This window comes from Cygnus olor, chromosome 3 (genome assembly GCF_009769625.2).
Source record: "Cygnus olor isolate bCygOlo1 chromosome 3, bCygOlo1.pri.v2, whole genome shotgun sequence".
Taxonomy (NCBI): Eukaryota; Metazoa; Chordata; class Aves; order Anseriformes; family Anatidae; genus Cygnus; species Cygnus olor.
Window position 1 is genome coordinate 87,441,588 of NC_049171.1, and position 15,839 is coordinate 87,457,426.

The 15,839-nt window shown below is 36.6% G+C and overlaps 1 protein-coding gene across 1 annotated transcript in view; it reads left to right on the top strand.

The window, feature by feature from the left end:
* The window catches only part of BIRC6 (baculoviral IAP repeat containing 6), a 178,741-nt gene that overhangs the window by 81,826 nt on the left and 81,076 nt on the right, over nucleotides 1–15,839 (top strand). Inside the window, exons 43-51 of the mRNA XM_040553622.1 lie at nucleotides 154–264; nucleotides 4,418–4,551; nucleotides 5,582–5,709; nucleotides 8,411–8,973; nucleotides 10,912–11,087; nucleotides 11,605–11,701; nucleotides 11,886–12,080; nucleotides 13,912–14,112; nucleotides 14,753–15,032. Of these exons, the coding sequence (XP_040409556.1) occupies nucleotides 154–264; nucleotides 4,418–4,551; nucleotides 5,582–5,709; nucleotides 8,411–8,973; nucleotides 10,912–11,087; nucleotides 11,605–11,701; nucleotides 11,886–12,080; nucleotides 13,912–14,112; nucleotides 14,753–15,032 (1,885 nt within the window). The remainder of the gene's footprint in view (nucleotides 1–153; nucleotides 265–4,417; nucleotides 4,552–5,581; nucleotides 5,710–8,410; nucleotides 8,974–10,911; nucleotides 11,088–11,604; nucleotides 11,702–11,885; nucleotides 12,081–13,911; nucleotides 14,113–14,752; nucleotides 15,033–15,839) is intronic.

Sequence of the window (15,839 nt, forward strand, 5' to 3'; positions counted from 1 at the left end):
GAAGTGCTGGTGTAAGCTTCTTTTCCTAATTGCTTGGAACAGTAGTTGTCAGAACAAAGTAAATAGAGCAAACAAAACAATAGCAGTCAAAATGAGAAATTTGTTTTAATACCCTGATAATTAATGCTTAGTAAAACATGTTTCTGTTGACAGCTTCAGTAACTAGCTTCCTGTCAGTTCTGGCATGGTATCCTAACACCTTACTCCGGACATGGTGCCTTGTGCTTCATAGCCTAACTCTCATGACAAATATGCAGCTTAATGGTAAGTTGTGGGATTTTTTGTTATTTGTTTTTACAATGTGCAAATGAGTGTTGATTTCCATCTGAAAGATTACCAGAATTTTCCCTTTGTCACAGAAGTACTTTGGCTGGCTCTTCCTCAAAGAGTTAATCGAGAGTTTATCAAGATGGCTCCATAGACTGCTTGTACCATGAAAAATGAAACCCTAGTGGTAAAAGAAAAGGCTATTACAATTAAGTTTGCAGTGTCCTCTAAAAAGGATTTTTAGGCCTAGCTTAAGATCCTTGGGAAGTAGCTTTGTATTATGGGTAGAGGTAGCAGAGGGTGAGGATTAAGGTAGTGTGAGAAGTGTTTGTTTCTCTGATGCAGTAGGAATTTTTTCATAAATATGCAGACTCGAGTCACGGCTTATGTTAAGCTACCTGAAGATAAGCCCATAAAAGCCAGATCTATTCAGAAAGAAATCCATCTATTTCATTTCACTTCCCTATGCACAATAGATTATCTTGCGTTCTCCATATTGCTCCATAACACAGTAGAAATAATCTCCCATTGTGGATGAGATATTGCCACAAGTCAGGTAGAAATTAAAGGATGTTATTTTTGAATGAAGAATTTAAGCTTCTTAATAGCTTACTATCATACGACAGCTGTCATGAGGAATGTGTTTGTGGCCTTGTCCTCAAGGCTAAAGAAGATACCAAGAATTAAGAACTTGGAGACTGGAATCTCTGAAAACCTTCATATTAGGCCAAATCAGAGCTCTTTTACATTCTGGTTTCATGCCAAGCATATGACTAAAGGCAATAATTACAGAAGAAAGAAACCCAGAGTCATCTAAGATCATGCTTTTCTGAAACAATTTGCCATTCTCTGGTGACACAACTACTTGCAACAGTTTTCCACAAAGCTGCTTCACAAAGCTTTAAATGCTTTTCTAAAAATGCTTTTAAAAGCTTTTTAAAGCTTTGCTCCACAAGGCTTTAAATGCTTAAACACCATTTGAAACCATTGTCTTAGGGGTGCATTTTTTTTCTACAAGTTTCACTCTGTCCTTTTTCTGTGATGTTATTTAGAGATCAGTCTCATGAAAATATGCTGAAACTTTTGCTACTAGGTGAAATGGTGGTGCTGAGGGTAGATTAATGGAAAAGACTTTGTTGATATTCACAGAGTCTTTGTATTTGAGAACAGGACGTGGTCAGATTTGTAGAATAACAGTGCCTGTCATGCATGTGTATTGTCAACACCGTGATTGTAACTGTAAGCTATCAATTTCCAAAAATTTTGCTGTGTACACCACTGGTTATATGTGAACCTCTTCCATGTGGTATGAGACAATGTCTGTGTTCTGACACTGATAGATAGGCAGCTGCGCATATGTGGGAGCTTCTTAGGCAACTGCCTGAGATCAGTAAGAGATGATCTGAATAAAAAGCTGCTAAGAAGCGACTGCTGTGATTGAACACAGGTGTGAATGTGGTTGTGGATTTTGGTGTTTATAAGATTTGAGCCCCAACTGCCTCCTTTTCCTGTACTTACCTATAGAGCCAGAAGCTAGGTAAGTTTCAGCACACATCAGATAACTTCTGTGCCAGGATTCCTCAGTAGCTAGTAATCCAAAATAATATTCTATCTTGATGGCACTGAGTTATGATATTTAAGAAAAGAAATACTCTGTCCACTTTGTGACAACTGAGGGTGGGATCCATCAGAGCATTCTCCTATCAATGACTTTGGTTTCCATGTGCTTTAACTGAAAACAGGGCTTAGCAAAAATCAGTCTCTTAAACCATTAAAGACAGTGCCTTGCAGGAGTTCCCAGCAACTTACAGTTCTCAAAAATGTGTTTGCCAGAAGAGATGGGTTTTGGGGTTGTTTTATTTATTTATTTTAGTATAAGCAAACAATTTAGAGAGAGTAGTTTAAAGACATGTTGTTCCTGAGACTGATGAAATGTAAGTGACGTCAGCATTCTTTTGAGTAGAACTTCTCTTGTGTCCTCTATAGCTCTGTAATGATTTAAGATATGAAGTGGACTGTCAATTCTGAAGAAGTTCTAGTATTTAAAAACAAACAGGGAAAAAAAAAACACAGAATAAGTGTGTTGCTTGTTGCGCTGGTTGTGGACTTCATAGGTGATTCTCTGAAGGTACCATTTAACAGTGCAGTAAAGCACAAAAGTATGTTACTTCTTCAAGTAAAATAAACACTTGGGGAGTTTTTGCACACTTACCTCAAAATAAATTTGGATATGTGGTAGTTTTGGAAATAATAAAATGAAATCTTGCTTCAAACTAATCTTTGAGGCTGTTTCGGTGGTGCAGTTACATTGAAACAATGAAAAGTTACAGAAAACAAGCATACATGTAAGAGGTATGGCCTCAGCAAGTTAGTGTCTTTAGTGACCTGAGTGGCATTTTCATTTTTAAGGTGAACTATTGCAGACTCAGAAATGACCCCAAAGGCCAACCAACCAAAAAATCCCACTGGCAACCTACATACCTAGTTTTCTTATGAGGAAAATTAGTGTTTTGAGTATTTTACTTCAGTAAATGTTATGGGGTGAAGCTTCAGGTGGTGGGGAAAATGAACTTGATCAGTTTATCCAGGCTGGTGTTTCCAAGGCACATCCTGCAATGGAATTCTTCTCTGTGGTTCTGAAAAGTTCAGTTTTTCTTTCAGGGAACCAGTGAAATTATGCACTTAGCTTTTATTTATTTATTTATTTGCACATTTCTCCCTCACCCAAACAAGACTTAGCTTTTCCATTTTTTGCACTGTCTAATGTAAACTAGAGCAGGCTTATTGTCTACAGTACACTGGAACTGTAATGCTTTGGTGTGCTTTATTGCTTTTATTCAATTCCAGCTATTGCCGTTCCATCAGTCAGAGCCATACGTACTTATTCTAAGACTAATACTGATAAATTCAATGAGAAATTATTTGTGTAGCTGCACAAGAAATACTTTCAGCATTACTTTTCTGCATTCATCTAAAGGAAGAAATTTGTCTGCAATTTGAGAATAAATTGGCATTTGATAAGGGGAAAACTTACTATGAATTATCTTTGTTTTCTACTTCTTCCATCTTCCCGTAGGGATTTCTTCTAATAGCAAGTCTCTTTCCAATGCTATTTTTATTTAATTGCTCTGGAAACTTTTCAGCTGAGATGGAAGTAGTCAGGGTTTAAATCTCATTTTGACTGAAATGTTTCTCTCCTAGTTGGTATTTTATTGTTTAATATAAGGAAGTTACGGTGAATACTGAGGACTGATTAACAGAATGACCAGACAAACTCTGTATCAGAACACCATTTTCTCTTGTTTGTCTTTCTTTCACATATAGAGTCATTGAATCATTAATGTTGGAAGAGACCTTCAAGCTCATCTGGCCCAACCATCCCCCTACTACCAATGTCACCCACTAAACCATGTCCCTAAGCATCAGGTCCAACCTTTCTGTCAACACCCCCAGGGATGGTGATAGTCAGAAAGAGATCACATCTTAAGCATGTAATAACCTGGAGTTTCATTTAGATAGGTATAACATTATAAGAGCAAGTCTTTTTGTTCAGTAGTTAGCTGTGCTTTTTTTCAAGTTGTATTTTGAGTTGATTTTATATATCACTACTGAATAAGGCTGCACATTTAATAAAGCTTATTTGTTTGATCATTGAAGAGTATATTTTAATTCTACGTTTGGTCCTCAAAACCCTTATCCTGCAGTGTTAGTCCATGATGAGAAGTCTCTGAATGTGCCACAGACAACAATACCTTGATTGTTTACAGGATAATAGAACATGTGGTCTCTGCATGTCGAACTAAGAAACGCACTTAAGCCTTATTAAAGTGGTAGACTAGCAAAGAAAAAAAAAGTCAAAATATCTGTAAATATTTTTCCTACAAAATAAAACTCTGCTTTTGGGAATTTTGCTTTAGCAACTTTAGATACTAATGGAATATTTTGGGGGTAGTTATAACTGTAACTTTATTTTTCTAATTAAAAACTCTTCACTCAAAATGGTAGTCCTGAGCAACCAATTTCTGTTAGCTGATTCTACTGTGAATATTTGTGCATAATGCAGTAAGTATAATGGATATACAGTATAAATGTTGGATTTACACCTAATGTTTAAGATGAGAGATTTAATTTTCCAGCTTTTATTTTTAAGCTGGTCCAAGCAGTGCCATTGGAGCTCAGGAAAGTACTGCCCAACTGTTGGTGTCAGATCCAAACCTCATTCATGTGTTAGTGAAATTTCTTTCCGGCACTAATCCTCATGGAACAAATCAACACAGTCCACAGGTAATCACCAATTAAAATAACAGAATAACTCTTCATAGTAGGTTTTGAATACACTTGACATAAATATGTTATTCTTAATGTATTATTCTTGGCTTGCTTTTGTTTTTTTTTATAGCCTTAGTTGGTTCTTACAAACAACTGTAGGGAAATTCATATCGGTAATCCAGTATGATTAGTAATCTTTCTTTTTTACAACTATATGGACACTTGCTACAGGGAGAGAATGCTATGTGAACGTGTTCCATGTTAGGATTTTTAGTAGTATGTGTGGAAAAATGACAAGAGTTAGCTTATATATAAGCTAACAATAAGTTAGCTTACTGAAATCATGTTGGATAGGGATGAAGAAAACAAGGTTAACTTTAAATATCCAGAATTTAAATTCCAGTTTAAATTCCAGATTTTAAAAAAAAAAAAAAAACCTCTCATGCCTCTATTTTATGCCTGTTTTCTGAATTAATGTGGTTTCTACTGTTTCTTCTCTAATTTCAACTAATGGTTTTCTCCTCTTCACAGTCTTTGAGATATTTGTGAATGGTGGCAAAAAAAGCCCAAGTTAACTTATTTGTATGTAATATTTGACAGTAGTCCCAAAACCAGTTTAGGAGACAGAAAACAATTAGAATATCCAGTCTTTTCCAGGCTGTTCCAGAATTTAAACATTGTGCAGGACTACCAGTTTAAAGCACATATATGTAAATGTATAGTTTGTGAAAATCTATTCACATTAGCACAGCGATATATTCTGTTTGAGGCATAGTTTGCATTGCTGAAAAGATAAAATCTCAAGATGCTTAACGAGTTTTAGGCAAAGAACGGAATTATTTGCTTTTTACTCATGGATAATAGTAGAAAACCACATAGTATAAATTGATACAGAATAGTTCTCTTGTGAAAACTCCGTAAAATTTTTCATGAAGCAATACGTAATACTCTTTTGTTCTTAGAAAATGTTTTTCCTGCTAGAAATAAATGTTCTTGAAGACATTTTCAGTTTTATATATACTTATTAAAATGCTTTTTCCTCTAGGTTGGGCCAACAGCTACGCAAGCTATGCAAGAATTTCTTACTCGATTACAAGTGCACCTTTCTTCAACTTGTCCTCAGATGTTCAGTGAATTTTTATTGAAATTAATACATATACTTTCAACAGAAAGGTAAATCTTAACTTTTTGTTTGTTCTTATACACTCCTTGTCTTTAAAATCTGTGTGAGTGTGAATCACAAGTGAAATGTGTACATTGCCCCTTGTCATACTGGCAAGTTATATATGGATGGAGATCTTTGCAGCATTACCGGTGCATCTAGGCAGTTTCTGGAATGTGGAAGAGCTCACCTGGAATCCACACACAGTTGTCCTCAAGTGAGGGACAGTGAATGAAAGCAATAAGCAGTTGGTTGGAGTTTTATAACATCTAGAGCTAAGATGTAGGCCTTTTTTCCTGTTACAGTAATCCCTAGAATAAAAGTGCTGTTGATGAGCTTACCCATTAAAAAGAAAAAGTATCCTGAGAGGCCTGAATTAATGAAAAGCTAAGCAAATTATTCTCAGATTGTGAAAATAACATGAATGGCTTTTATAATCATAGGTTCATAAAATGGTTTAGATTGGAAGGGACCTTAAAGGTCATCTGATTCCAACCCACCTGCCATGGGCCGGGACACCTTCCACTAGACCAGGTTGCTCAAAACTCCAGCCAGCATGAGAGGATTTACATACCAGTTTTGAAACAATTACAGCATTTCAAACATTATCTCAATCTCTGCTAATGGAGAACAACCCCAGTATCTTGCTGCTCCCTCTGTGGATTTTGTAAATACCTGAAGCTGGATTTACACAGGGTGTTCATCTAGGGAAGTAATTTCTCTCTGACTTCTTTTAGGGGCATATCACTATTTTACTTTTACTAGCTTCTGAATTTAGGAAGTGGAACTACCTTTGGCTCTGAATTGAAGTTCTCTTGCCTCTTTCCTCTGTTTCAGTTTATTTCTTCCACAGGTGGAAGATTTTTTGACCTGCTTATTGCTGGTAAAAGTACTTCTCCCCCTCCCTCCCTCCCTCCTTCCCTCCCTCCCTCCCTCCCTCCCTCGCTCGCTCTCTCTCTCTCTCTCTCTCTCTCTCTCTCTCTCTCTCTCTCTCTATCTTGGTGTTTACTTGGGGATATTTCTTAAGCAAAATGACATTGCTGTAGGTAGGAACAGATCCTTAGGCTGGCCATTTTCATGCCAGATGAGGTTGTTGATGGCGTAACACTGGGGAAGTTAGCACTGCCTTTCTTTTCTCGTTTCCTCTTCCTCACAGTGGGAAACCTCCTTTGTCCTACTCTCTTCCTGGAGCCTATTGATGTCTCATCTCCCCACTAGTGTAGAGCAGTGCAGCTGGCCAGGAAGGAGAGAAGAGCTTCTGGCTTGTCTTTAACAGCTCTGCTTCTTCAAAGCTTGGTCAATGAGCACAGGACAGTTTTGTATATGGCAATACACTGGTTATGTTGCAATTGTGTGGTCTGAAGCGCGTTAGGAATTATCATTGATTTTGTTGATGTTCTGCATATCCCCAGACAAAAGCTTCATATAATTAGGGAAGAGCTTCTTCTGCTTCTGGCTTCCCAGTAGGTGGCACTTTGGTGTTATCTATCCTTTAATCATACAGAAAACTGTTTCAGCCTTCTCTAAGAAATTTTACCGCAGTAATTTGAATTGGATGGGTGGTGTTCACCGGGTTACATTAATGACCTATTACTTAGACAAGAAATATGATAATACAATAAAATCATTAATTCAAAGTGAATCTTAAAATGCATGCCTGTGTACCATAATCTACTTGAAATAAGCTGATGATCCCTCTGAAATAGTAGCTTTTGGAATTCATTAGGGCTTTTTGAGGCAAACCAAAGGTGGGACTCAAAAGTCAAAAAATGAAATAAAAGCACCAAAAAAGGGTTTAGATGATTATTTCTAAGACCTCAGGCAGTTATTGAATTGCACCATATCTGCATGTACCATGTATAAGATTGATCGTAAAGAAAATATGTGTTACTGTTAGAACTAATTAAATGGCAAATATTTTCTTCAGGGCAGTTTATAGAAAATGTTTTGTATTTAATGTTAAAAGTTACAGTAGGATTGATCAATGTCAAAAGATACAGAGAAGCATTTTGGAAGTTAGTAACCCAACCGCATTTAAAGAATTAGCAGCTTTATTTTAAATACACTGATTCAGAAGACTTATTTTATAGTCTACCAGTAAATATTTAAAAACAGTTGGGAAAATAAAGAGAGATCCATTTATTAATCAACCTACAAGCACCTAACTGTGACAGTTGGAGTGTCTTCTCACGGTTTTACTTGTAGTTACTGTTTGGATAACTAAAAACTGACCATTCTTTTCTTTACCATGGGGAAGAAAAGGACAGGAAATAATTCTTAATGGTTTTAGTATTATATGACTTCTTCCTGTGAAGTTTCCATGCAAGTACATGAAACTTTTCACCCACAAAAACTGAATAGGAATGTATTGCAAATCTGTACCCGCACAATTAACCAGTCAATTAAAAAAAAAAAAAAAAAGACTTTTTCAAAGGAGGCTTTCATCTTTAGTGGTTTCAAGCAAGTGACATCTTGAAGAGGTTCCACAGGCTGTGTAATGACTGGTATATAAAAAAAATTAAGAATGCTTGACCTATGTGAAAGATCAGTTGATGCTTCAAGTGCAGTTCTGAAAATGGCTTCATTTTTAATTTGTTGAATGTCTAGTGTGCTTTTTCGATTCTTAAAACGTAGGCAAACAAAAATATGAAACTGTTTAACTTGTTGATGTTGAATAATGAAATATCTTTCTTTATATTTTTTTTCTTTCAGGGGTGCTTTCCAGACAGGCCAGGGGCCCTTGGATGCACAAGTGAAACTCTTGGAATTTACCCTGGAACAGAACTTTGAAGTTGTGTCAGTTAGCACTATTTCTGCAGTAATTGAGTCTATAACGTTCCTTGTGCATCATTACATCACATGTTCAGACAAAGTGATGTCTCGCAGTGGCTCAGACAGCTCTGTGGGTGCTCGAGCATGTTTTGGAGGACTTTTTGCCAATATTATCCGTCCAGGTGATGCCAAAGCAGTCTGTGGAGAAATGACGAGAGACCAACTTATGTTTGATTTGTTAAAGCTGGTGAACATTTTAGTTCAACTGCCACTTTCAAGTAACCGAGAATATAGTGCCCGTGTGCCAGTAGCAAGCAGTACTACAGACAGTGTGTCTGATGAAGAAAAGGTTTCAGGAGGCAAAGATGGCAATGGAAGCAATCCTAATGTTCAAGGATCAACTGCGTATGTGGCAGACTTGGTGTTAGCCAACCAACAAATTATGAGCCAGATTTTGTCTGCCCTTGGCCAGTGTAACAGCAGCGCTATGGCAATGATTATTGGTAGGTATTTTGTAACCAATATGATTTTTGGGGGGCTTATTTGCACAAATCAAACCACTGGATAAGATACCAAAAGAATGGTACTACATGTGCAAAAGTGGAAAAATATTTTGAAGATGGATAAGCAAAGATCTTGCACTCCATTTCAGAGGCAATAGCTGTAAAATTTTGTATTCTGTATTGTTTCTCGTATTTCAAAGAAGTATCTCTGTATTTTCTAAGCTGGTCTCTTTTAAGCAAGTATGAAACTATTTAACCAAAGCTATTATCTGAAAGCAACATAGTCTTTGGATGAAAATGTGTGAATGCCAGACCAGTGATCTGACATAAGAGCAACAGAGAAAAAAGTATTAATCTCCAGTAGTCAAATTAAACAGCAGGCTGCATTTTACAAGCCTGAATCGCATTGCTGGAACCTTCCTGAAATTAATTCCAGAACATCTTATCCTTCACTCTGGATAGTTGGGTGTCATGTCACAAATATGCTGTGAATACTGAAAGTAGTTCTGGGAATTGTTGGTTGTTCTGAGTTTTTGCAGGGGGGAAATTCAAATACTATCCACAACTTTGATGTCTTTCTAAACCACGACTTTCTAAATTTGTGTCCAGCAAATGTTTTGTACTTTTAAAATTTGGAAAGATAGTGTTGTTTCAATACGTTTTTCATAGAATTCTGGGTGCTAGGCCAGCTGATCCCTTCAATGGATTGTTTCCCCCAAGGTCTTTTGATATAGGTTATTGCAACTAGTGTGTGTGTGTGTGTATTTTGGGAAGATATAACAAAGCTCTTTGTGATTTTAGTTCCTTCATGAAAAACTGCATTGAGGTCTCTCCAGACAATTTCTTTGAACAAAACATTTTTCCAAGTCTGCTGCCAATGTTATAGATGATCCAAAAATCAGTTATCAGCATTTATTATTTAAACGTGTAATGACTAGTGCAGAATGCTAGCTACCCAGGGAAGATAAACTGGAAGACTTCAGCAAATGTGTGGTGCCTCTGGTGTCAAAATTTCAGCTAATAATGTTGATTTACTGCGCCTGGCAAGCCAGTTGGTCAGGAACCACAATTGCCTCGAGTAATTCACTTGTTGCATGAAGTTAAAACATCTGTTCGTTTACCTTTTGTGACTGACTTGTCTATTCATTTCATTAGGGTTTCATGCTTTGTCATTGACAGACTATGAAAATCACACAAGTTACAGTATTCCCATCCTATTCTACCCTCTCCTTGCTTCAAAATCTTCACAACCCCTTAGCTGGCTTCACCTCTGTCATTTATTTTAAATTCTCTAGACCCTGCAGAGTCTGAGTCTTAGCAGACTTTTCTGTCTGTGTCCATGCTTCCAGTGCATACCAGTATTTTCTTTCTCGACAACTTATAAGTGATTAAAGTACTATAGCTGTCAATTCTCTTGCCAAAATGTTTCTCTAAGGCACGTTGCAAAGATCACTTAAACACATTCTCAATGTTATTATCTGTTAGTATAATTCCAGTTCCTGTAAATGGCAGGGAAATGAAATCCATTCCCCCAACTCCAGTCTAAAACCACTTTTAAAAGCTCTTCCAGATTGATGTCATATGCTTTGTGAGACAGTTATATTTACAGAGGTAATCTCTCTTTGGGAAGACTATTCTACTGCTTTCCTTCCTCCTTTTCAGCAATGTGTAGTCAATACTGCTGAATAAATCCTGAACTGTAACATTGAGAAGGAAAGTTCAAGGAGAGGTATTTCCAATAGAAATACATATATTAAGTGGTCTAGGAACGCTAATAGTAATTCATATGATCATGAAAACTAGTCTATTTGTTGTTTTGAAAATCACTGTGAATATTTAACTGAAATGAAATTTAAATGTCTTTAAGGTCTCCTCTGTGCTGTAATAGTATTTTAGGTCTCAGCTTCTGAACCTTGAACTGTTTCTGTTTTCACAAAGGTGCGAGTGGCTTACATCTTACTAAACATGAAAACTTTCATGGTGGCTTAGATGCGATATCAGTTGGAGATGGGTTGTTCACTATCCTGACAACACTTAGTAAAAAAGCAACAACGGTGCAAGTGATGCTTCAGCCAATTCTTACTTACATGGCTTGTGGGTACATGGGAAGACAGGTAGGTTTCCCTTATTTTGAAGTACTTTAAGATAATTATAGGTTACCTGTTGCTATGTAAAAGAAATTTTGACTTCTTCCAACCTCATGTCACTGCGATGCAGAAGGTAAGAAGGCTTCATCCGTTGATCATGGTGGAGGGGGAGAGATAAGGACATTTTGATATTCCTGTAAACATTCCTGGCTAAAGGCTTTTGAAGATGACTGTTCCGTTGTGTTTAAGTGGGAAACGCATTTATTGTGTTCGTATTAGTGGGTATTTTAAATGTCCAATATTCTTATTTCTGTATAACTGCATACCTGGTAGTTTAGTCTTTTCTATATCACAAAGATTTCTCCTTTGCAGGAGTGAACCTTCTGGAGTGTGATATTTCTAGTTTGTGGTAGAAAGTTCATCTGTGGTGGATTTCTTCTCTGGGATTTTTGCCTACTAAAAGGGGAGACTAAGAGTAGCCAAGCGTATTTCATATCATATGAATTCTGTATGAAACTGTGTATTTCATAACTTTTTCTTCTAGGGTTCTCTTGCCACGTGTCAATTGTCTGAACCGCTGCTCTGGTTCATTTTACGAGTGTTGGACACCAGTGAGGCACTGAAGGCGTTTCATGATATGGGTAAGAATGTCTTTCCTTTGGTTGCATCAAGTAAAAGGTTTATTGTAGATTTTTATGGCACTTAAAGAAGGAATACAGCTGTACATCTGGAGGAGCAAACTTGCTAAATCTGCTTCTGCTTGCTTAGAATCTATTGCAGGCTTCTGAACAGTGTTTTCCCCCCCCCCCACCATGTTGTACACAGGTGGTGTTCAGCTTATTTGTAACAACATGGTAACGAGCACAAGAGCAATTGTTAACACAGCAAGAAGTATGGTTTCAACTATTATGAAATTCCTTGATTCTGGTCCCACCAAAGCAACAGACAGCAGTTTGAAAGCCAGAGTGCTAGCTTCCGAGCCTGATAATGCAGAGGGAATTCACAATTTTGCACCTTTGGGTAAGTGATACAACCTTCTCTTGCATTAATATCCAGTGGCCACCTGAATCTTTATTATGTTCTTAACAGAAAGTATTGTGATAATGTTAAATGTTGCAGTAGTATTAAACCTTCTAAACAGAGGGGGTACTGGTGTTTCAAGAAGATGTTGAGGGAGTAAACAAATTCTTTGCTTAGTCCTTCCTCCTCTCGATAGGGGAAAGAAGGGAGTGTGATCTGTATGTGATGTAGCCACTGCATCAAGGTAGCTCCCTTCCTCCCCTGGGTTATTTGGATACCCAGGTCCAGCCCAGTTTTTGCGGTAGTCGCACTAAGACTCACTGACTTCACTTAACATGCATCAGGTTTGATCCAGCTTTTACAGAAGTGTTGCAAAGACAGGTGATACAGAATGAGCCTGAGCTAGGTCAGAGTAGCAGATGCTGGAGCACTGGACTACTTCTGCTGATGCTGCTCTCATGCTTGCACCTAATTGCACCGATGGTACCTGCATAAATATTTGTTAGAATTGCAGTGCTGTTTTGGTATGAATACAGTGGCTGCTGCTTTTTAAAATGCATGTGTTTTGAGATGTAGATGCCTTCTAATATTTTACTGAGGCTTTTTATTCCACTACTTGTGTCTTAATGATCCATGTTGCTGCCCGCTAACCTATTGTAGCCAATGAATGTGTGTATACATATATATATTTATATATATATATATATAATATATATAATGTCCAATGTCTCACTGTCAAGAGTGAAGAAAGATTTATTATATTTTATTTTATTATTTTTTTTAATTTTTGGAAGAACTGTAGGATAAGAGAGAAGTCCCTTCAGTCCTCTCATGCAAATTTAAAAGAATCGAATAAAATAATTTGGCAGAATATGGGACCATTAGAAATCTTCTACTTTGCTATTCACAAATTTTGAAGAGGTAAATCTGATAAACCTGCAAATGTTGGTAGTTAATTCCTTTAAGTAGTAAGAGTCCTAAAGATAGATCACAGTGGTTTCTTGCATGCCTCACCACTAAACTTGCAAAGTGCTGCAGTTATTGGTATTCTTCTATGAGCGTATCTATCTTCATACTCTCAACTGAATAAAATATTCTTTTAAAGTGTACCTTATGATTTTTTTCACTTTATACACATGGATTCTCATCATGTGGTGTTCTCAGACACAAACTGGATACATTTGGGATAATAGTCTGTCAAAATGTGTACTCCAGGAATTCACCTCCAATAAGCAGTTCAGTCATGGGACCAGGCTAGAGCTGCTGTAAAGTAAAACACCCCAAGTGTGTGTAATTAGAACAGCACAGATCTGGTCTTGGTGTGCCATACAACTTGCTGGAAGACATAGCCTATGTCTTTCATTCTTAAATCCTACTAAGATTTGAAAAATATATATTCATGTGGTCATAGGCTTTCGGGTTTGGTGCCTTATTTTAGAAAAAAGGTTTTCATGTTAAACAGAGCTTTTTCAGAAAAATGTTAGCAGACTTCAGTTATAAAGGTATTTGTTACCATTCTAATACTTAAACATTTAAAACTTTAATTATGTTAACTATGAATTAACAGAGGTCAAGTTCTAAGCATACTGGTCAACCTGCACCTTTTTGTTTGATTTGTTTTTATAATTAGATCTTGATGGAAAGTTTAGGGTTTTGGTAGCAAATAGCAAAAAGTAAAACACTTAAGCAGTTCTCATTATTGTATTTGGAATGTATGAATAAACTAAAACAGGTGAGATGGAAAAAAGTGTTTTCCACAATTCAGGCCGTAAGTTGATCAGGGTTTTATTAATAAATATTAATAATGTAAATACTGCTGGTTTTTTTGAAGGTTCAATCACCTCAAGCAGCCCCACTGCCCAGCCTGCTGAAGTACTGTTACAGGCTACTCCTCCACATAGAAGAGCTCGGTCTGCTGCGTGGTCATACATATTTTTACCTGAGGAAGCTTGGTGTGATCTTACAATTCATCTTCCTGCAGCAGTGCTGCTCAAAGAGATCCATATCCAGCCTCATCTGGCCTCTCTTGCAAGTAAGTAGATTTGCTAACATTGATGCTGATTTGAGCATTTGAAGGGTAAAATTTAGAAATTATAGGAAACGTAATCAGAGAAACTAAAACTGATAAATTGTTTGAAGAATGACAATAAAATTAGTTAAAAAGCTTGATAGTTCTGCCTTTCTTGAGAATCGAAAGCTCCAATTCTGCTTGATTTCTTATAGCTTAGAATATGTTTTGTGGCATTAACATTAAATATGCCATGGAAGTTGTCAAATGTCTCAAAACTCTGGAAGAGCATGATGTTGATCAGGAGCCTTCAGGCAAACTGATTTGGCATGGCAGTTGGAATAAACCATGAGAGAAGCAGTTTTTCAGCTCTTACTGTCATAGCCCAGCCAGGGAAAATTTGGTATTTATACTGACAGGACTTGTTTTCATGTTAAATCTTTGGAATGAACTAATATAAACCATTTATCAAAATGCTTATGCATTTTACCATATGTCATCACACAGGACAAATACTTTAATTGCAGTTCTGTAGAGGTGTTTGCCTAAGATCATTTTCATCATCTTGTTCTGTATCTTTAACAGGAATGCATGTTTAATGTTTAAAATTCAAACTACTACCATTTTTTTGAGTAGTATTAAACGTTCTTATCTTACTCTGTAGCTTGCCCTTCATCAGTATCTGTTGAAATAAGTGCAGATGGTGTCAATATGTTACCTTTGTCAACTCCTGTTATCACAAGTGGTCTCACGTATATAAAAATCCAGCTTGTAAAAGCTGAAGTTGCCTCAGCTGTCTGTCTTCGTCTCCATCGTCCACGGGATGCTAGTACATTAGGCCTCTCTCAAATCAAACTGTTGGGCCTCACAGCTTTTGGAAACACCTCGTCTGCAACAGTCAATAATCCATTCCTTCCCTCTGAGGATCAGGTCTCTAAAACAAGGTAAGCAGTGGCCTGAGACTGGAGGAACAGTTTGTGGTTTTTCTTTATGTTATTGTCTGCTCTGAGTAGCAAACTGTGTTCGTGAGTAGCTGGTTTTGTATTTTAACATTTAGATTTGAACGTTTAAAGAATTTGTTATAAATATCTTAGATTTTTATTCTGTTGTTTTACAGTAAGCAGTACTTCTCTCTTTTTTTGCAGCATGCTTAATCTGCATGTGTAAAAGGGTGTGTTTCATCCCTGTAATGATGAAAGAATACAAAAGATAGGAAAGCACTCAGTTCTGTTTCTTCAATGTGTAGGCAGTTGGTTCAAAAAATTAACTAACAGCATATTTCTTATCTCTACTGAAGTCAGGAGACTTACATTGTAAGTATTGAAGCAGGAATAGAAATAGGGCAGTAAAACGTTTTGTGCAATGCGTATCCAATATTTCTGTTTGCAAACATTTGAGAAATATGAACTGAAAGTTGTGATTTTGGCATATCAGCAAGATTTTTCAAAAGCTTTTACTTGCTTAGGTGACATCTTGAATTTCTTACTTATCTGTAAAATTAAAGTAAATAAACTTTTAAGGACTGCCTCGAAATCAATATTTGAGTTTTCCAACTTTGAATTTAATTATTTTTGGGTCAATATTTTAGGTTTCTGGGTTCCACTGAAATCTAGCTTACTAAATTGTTAAAAATCATGACTTTGGAATATTTCACCTTTGAACTTTAATGTTTATAAATTTGAAAAGAGAGCATGGGAAAGTTTTTAAAAAAAATTTCTTCCGTTGGGAAAAATTTTGAGAGAGTAAGAAAA